This window comes from Toxotes jaculatrix, chromosome 2 (assembly GCF_017976425.1).
Source record: "Toxotes jaculatrix isolate fToxJac2 chromosome 2, fToxJac2.pri, whole genome shotgun sequence".
In the NCBI taxonomy this organism is placed as follows: Eukaryota; Metazoa; Chordata; class Actinopteri; family Toxotidae; genus Toxotes; species Toxotes jaculatrix.
In genome coordinates this window covers 1,053,495-1,059,943 of record NC_054395.1, presented here as the reverse complement: position 1 = coordinate 1,059,943, position 6,449 = coordinate 1,053,495, and the positions used below count along the sequence as shown (strand labels likewise).

The following is a 6,449-nucleotide window of genomic DNA, read 5'->3' as shown; positions in this document are numbered from 1 at the left end:
CTCCTCCATCTTCAGGCCCTGCCCCCTCTCAGAAAGGCAGCTACTCCTCCATGAACCCTCCGCCACCCCCACCCCCAAAATAAAACGAAAATATAAAAAAAAGATTAACAAACGTTAAAGAATTTTCCTTTTTAAGGCTGTTCAGTCCCTGTTATTGATGAGGGATCCTTTTTCATTTGTGTTTCTGTTAATAAAGTTTGTTTCAGCAGAAAACGATGACTCACTGTTTATTTGTACTGGGACCAGGATCCTGTGAAACCCCGATCGGGAGCAGGACCCCGGGTCACATGACCACACAGAGGACACAGAATGAGCTTTGTTTAAAAACTTTATTAACAAAACAAGATTTAAGACGTTTACAGCAGAGTGAATGTAGAGCTCCTTCATGTCAAACAAAACCAACTTAACCTTAACCACCTTAAAACTCTGACACCAACAGTCAACACTCCTTAAGGCGGTATTGTGGAGTTTTTAATCTGTCATAAGCCCCGCTTCCTCCATACATGTATTTTCATATGACTTTTGAGTTTCACGTCATGATTAGCAACTGCTCACGCTCAGCTGGGTGTGTGGGCAGGACCTCCATACCACAGCTCCACCCAGATTACTACTGACAGTCTCACTCTGAATCACGTCACCTGGGCGACGTGGCAGCACCTGTCGGCCATCTTTACAGTCTTGACAGCTGAGCCCTCCAGGTGCTCAAGCTCCTCCTCCTGCAGGGAGGCGGTGCACAGCCATTTCTCTCCCACATCGACCAATCCTGAAAGAGATTTGGACAGGTGATGCCCTCAGGTACCTTATGAGCTATTAGGAACACCTGAGGACAGTGACATCATCTCCCACCTGTCACCACACCGTGGCCAAACCTCTCTCCAGACTCCAGGAGTTCCCGGATCTGAGCCTGGTCCATTCCCAGCCGGCCGCTCAGCACCACCCTCCACTCCTCCCCCTCCCAGTCCCACCTAGCGATGTGTACTGCCAGGGTCCGATTCTGCAGCGGGGCCAGCAGGGGCCTCCAGCAGCTCTCCACCATCTTCACTCCGTCCAACACGAGACCGGCATACGGCTGCTGGAACGACAAACACCACTCCTGCACCGACATGGGGACAAAACAAACACACCCCGAGTCTGAGCTGCAACAGAGAGACAGACACACACACACAGACAGAAAGACAGAAGCACAGAGACACACACGTGTTTTTATTAATGGCGTCTGACTCCTTCTTCCACAAACATTAAATCTGCTCAGTGCTTTTATCACTTAACGGCTTTAATTTCTTCATCACAGCTAACTTTGTAAAAGAGGTGCTGGGTTACTGAATCCCCAAACGTGTAACCTCAGGAAGGGTGTGAATGAATTCTTAACGGCTGATTTACTCAACTCTCCACAGGTTGTCCGCTAAGAACAGCACGAACACTGTCAAATGAAGCACTCTCTGACATGCCACTCATTTATTGCTGGTTATTAGTTTCTCCTTTAGTGTGGCTGCTATACAAAGAGAATATAAATAATAAATAATAAAACCAGAAGTGGCTAATATTACATGTAGGTATATCTAATATATATTATATCATAGAAGTTCTTAGACTGTCCCTGGGTTGAGCCATATTGTAGACTCCTCCTGTGGTCTCTTGTAGAATCCTGCAATGCAGGAATCTTAACTGTAATCATATACAAAGAAAATCTTTAGGATCTGCTGCAAAGTACGTACAGTATTACCTGATGCTTCATACTATCAATTAACAAATACATTAGGATGGAGCTGAAATGTTAATGCTCAAGGAGGATTCTAGTTGAATCTTAGCTTTATCATCTGTCTTTCTTATTAATTCACCTGATCAGGGCGCAAGATGAAGAGTAACAATCCACAAAATGAAGCATGTTTGGTGACTGAACTGTATCTTGTATTTATCCACTGTACAATAACACAATGCCATGTACAGTCCTCTATATTTTTTATTTTATTCTTATCTCTATTTTCTATTTTTAACCAAGAATTTATCGTTTATTGTTCATTTTTAGCTAAGAGCTTGTTTATTTTTTTCTCTTTTTATTTACATATTTCTTGATACACCTGTTTGCAAGTAGTAGTTGTTGTTTGCAAACTGCCCTGTGTGCTGCTTCTTTACTTTAAGAGATCAGTGAAGTCAAGTCTAAGTCTCTTTTCATCTATATCCTTAATATTTCAATGATATCATTATGATGATAACATCTTTTGACTTCCAGGGGAGCTATTTTGCCCTCAATACTGTCTCGAAGGACAGCAAAGTCCTCCTCACTCATGGTGCTGAAAGTTCCTTCAGTTACTGTAGACTTTTATCCAGTCACACCTGAGACACTTGCACTTCCATGTATGTTTTGGTGCCATTTCAATAAACTGAGCATGTTTCCATGCCTATGCAGCAGTTTTAATGTAAGCCAGCAAAAGAAATGAAAGATGATTTTGTGTGATAGAAAAATATATTCTGCCCACCAGACCGCCCAGAACGGAATGCATCAGTAGAAAAGTGACTCAGTATATATTTTGTAATTTGCCTAAACAAATTCCAGATTTGATTTCTCCCTTATTCATTCCTAATCCTATGCTGCCATCTATTGACGAAAAGCGTGAATCCAGTACAGGACGATGTGGAGCCTCCCTTCCCCGCCTCTTCTGAGGGTCAAGGCCAGTCAACACAAGTAAGCTAGTAGCAATGCAAGCTTCTTCTGTTTGCTAACAAACTACAATGAAACTGCTATCATCATTAAAACTCATGTAACTGACCGATAAATAGAGCGTCCATTTTGGGCACACAGTTGTGACCATTAAATGTTATTACGGGCGGTATTTTAGTAAAACTAACTGGACTGCGCACACAGTGCAACACTGCTAGCCTACTAAGCTTCTCTCTGTCCACATTCACAGACCCAACACCGCTAACAAACCATCCTACCCCCACCCCGCCAATTATAGCCACCTTAAACTAAACAACTCATTCTTTAATGCGAAATAATACGATATATAAATAATACACCGCGAAACCTTCTCTGAACGTAGTCACAGAACACACACTTACCAACAGTCTTATTCATGTGTTGTAGAAAAGTGCAGTTAAGTTGTCCTTTACAAAATCAGAATACCGCTTTCCTCTTCACATTGTCTCTGAGACCCCTTGCTTGCCTTGTCTGATCTCTGTCACTCTCTCAGAGCGTGCTGAAAGTCATGACTTGATTGTGATTGGATAATCAGATCCAATCAGTAACCAGTATTGCTTACATCTTTCAATTACAGAGTATTTATTGGTTTAGAGACAGAAATATAATATAAGCATAACGACGTTACCCTATGTGTTTATGGCAGGATGGAGAAAGCCCGCAAGAAGCAGTTCGTCAACATGGACCAGTACCTGTGCAGTCGGGGCCTCTACAGGAAGACGGTGGCCCGGGACGCGTCCGGACAGGTGAGCCGGGCTAACGGTCACAGCTAACAGCGGGGAGAGGTGTGGGGGTCAGTCAGCGGCGGGCTGGGGTTGAAATTCAGCCCGGGAGCTTGGTTTGGAGAGGCCTTTTATCCAATCGCACGACGGACACAAGTGGAACTGTGATTTTAACATGAATACTTTATTTGCAATATAAAAACAGTCTAATGGTATACATGATATACAGTCAGTAGAGTGTACTAAAGTAAGCTATATATGCTCACACATGCTATGCATACTCAAACACTATGTTTATTTAAATATTAAAACTACTGTGTGTGTGTGTGTGTGTGTGTGGCAACACTGTTGAGTTTCTGCTTTATTTGGTAACATGGAAACATGGAAAAGAAGATGCTCATTGACATTGGAAAGAATGTCTAATTCAGATAGCCACTGACGTTACTGCAGGAGTGGATAGGCTTATTGTTCTGTGTGACTGGAGATGGAGCATCAACATCTGACATCTTAATATCATTCTATGCAAAGACCTATTGCCAACCCACTCCTGCACACTGCACCTGTACCTGTCACTGTTTTTTTGGTGCTTCCTGCTCCACTTTCCTCCTTCTCCTCCTCCTCCTCCTCCTTCTGTCCCTCCTCAACCGTCTCTTCCTGACTGGCCTGTCCCTCTGCATCCACTACACTGGCCTTGTCAGCTACTAACAATTACAGCAGCAATGATAAACTTTATAGCCGTTTTGCAAAGAATTCACAGTGTTACTCACTTTAATGTATTTTTCTTGAGCTGGTACAAATGGCTTGTTGTATCCTTGTACTATTACTTTTGTACTACAGAAACTACACCACAACATGGCCATATATTAATGTACAAACAGAGCGGGAATGCAGGATATATAGCCTATATATTCAAATATGATCTTTTTAACTTTGAATACAGACTCTCTCCTGAAATATGTTTTCTTTTACAATAAAGAAATGTGTGTGTTTCTTTTGGTCAGCCACTATGGATTTTATTTTTAATTGATAAAGCAGATCAATGATTTATGCATGTATGGTGTATCATTGCTGATAGGCTACCTTTAAGGTTCTGTGTGTCCTAAACACATCAAATCTGGGATGATAGGAACATGTAGGCAGTGCTTGCTAACCTGCTGTGGCCATGCTGATCAGTTCTGTGGCTTCACTGGCCTGGCTGGCTGACTGAAGCTGCGCTGGCTTTAGTCCCTTCGCCACGGAAAAGCTCCGTCAATTTAGCGCATTTGGCTGCATCCTGCGCTAGCTGTGTTTTCTTTTAGCCCTGATTTTTTCAGCTCCTTATTTCGGCTTCTTTCTTAATTTACCCTGCTCGTCTTTCTTGTTTTCTTTTGACAGTTTGATGACTGACTGAGCGGCTGAGCCCATCACATTTCAGTACAAACAGGGATCAGCTCAAATTAGGAGGGGCCACTCGTATCCCCCCTTAATATGCCAAATATTAGTTTGACCCAGTCCAGCGGTGCCAGTCTAATGTTACGTTCCACTCTGTGCCACCTGCGGCTGCGAGGACAGGCTGCTGCGGTACACTGATGCTGCATTTTATGGGGTAAAAAAATGTTCCGACCACCGGCCGGGAACGGACCAGCCATTCGGGAAACCTCCCGATGGCCAGCCCGCCCCTGGGGTCAGTTGCCACCAGGTGAAGATACCTGGTTTCTAAAGTTATCACTCTGCCTACAGTCTTGATTGAGCAGGTTGCCATGGAAACGGATACTACATTTAAGCCAGTTTAGAGTAAACACAAGGACTTGGGATGAGTCATAAAGGCCAGGGTCTCAGGCAGGTTCAGGGTTCGGGTTTCAGCTTCTTTCAGTGACTCACTGATGTGAGACTATGGCCGGAGACCCCGTGTTCCCTCCACTGCCGGTGAGAAAACTAAAACTACCAGATGGACCAGATGATTGAAGAAACGTGTCCAGGAAGTGGGAATGTGAGGTTCATGAACCAAAGACTTCAATCCAGCTACATTTATGTCCTCTGATACTCACTCAGAGTCTGACTTTAGACTCTTGATTTCAGACTTTGACTTTAGACTGACTTTAGACTGGAGACTTTAGACTCAGCGACGAGTACATCGACGTCACTGAGAGTGAGTAACCTGATCCCACAGGACGTTTACTGCTGTACTCAACAGAATAAGAGACTTCACAGACTGTTGACAGAAAACAGAGTGACTGGAGTCTGAATGTGTTTCAGATCAGAGCTGCCAGACCTCAGGTGTTTACACTGCCGCTCAGCCCTCCTCCATCCAGGTACTGGATGCAGGGTCAGAGCTGACCTCTGACCCCGCTGATGTTACAGTCGTTCCGATGGTGGTCTGGTCTTAACCCGATCCCTGTGGTTCTTTTCTGTCTTTTGTTTTCTCTTATTGTGAAAGAACGAGCAGGAAGGAGGTACTGCTGACTCTCCACCTGAGATGAACTACATCTTCACCCAGCAGGTAGAGGACAGAGACAGTGGACACAGTGAGGACATTAGAGGTGCTGTGAGAAGACGGTCTAATATAACTCTGTCTGTCTTACTCAGGTGGTGAAGCCCTTACCAGTCATCTGCTCCTCACCATCCTCTTCCTCCTCCTCACCCTCTTCATCACAAGTACCGGCAGCTGTTCACCTGCCGCCCACCACACACACACAGACATGCTCAGGTACATGTGCGCACACACACACACACACACACACAGTCACACACACAAATTCTGATGTGATGTTTTGTGGTTTTAGTTGCCATGGCCATCCAAGCCTCCTCCCCCTGGCTGGTTAATGGGTTCGGTGAGGCTCTCTGCCCTGTGGTGGCTCCACCCCCTTATTCCTATGACCCTAATGGCAGAGATTTACCCAGAGGTCAGAGGTCATGCCCTGTAAAAGAGGTGTTTCACTTCCTGCTTGCAGCTTCCTCTCACTGGTCTGTCTGTCTGTCTGTAGACAGCAGAGTCCTTCAGTATTACTTCAACCTTGGAGTCAAGGTAAGTTGTCCTGAAGTCACCTGCC

The 6,449-nt window shown here is 44.6% G+C and overlaps 1 protein-coding gene across 1 annotated transcript; it reads right to left on the bottom strand.

The window, feature by feature from the left end:
* Positions 1 to 629: 629 nt before the first annotated feature.
* On the bottom strand, positions 630 to 1,105 carry LOC121188015 (protein EOLA1-like). The gene is made up of 2 exons (XM_041047502.1): positions 847 to 1,105; positions 630 to 763 (listed from the first exon to the last, which is right to left on the bottom strand). The coding sequence occupies exons 1-2, from the start codon at positions 1,103 to 1,105 to the stop codon at positions 630 to 632; spliced, it is 393 nt and encodes a 130-aa protein (XP_040903436.1).
* Between the last annotated feature and the right edge of the window lie 5,344 nt (positions 1,106 to 6,449).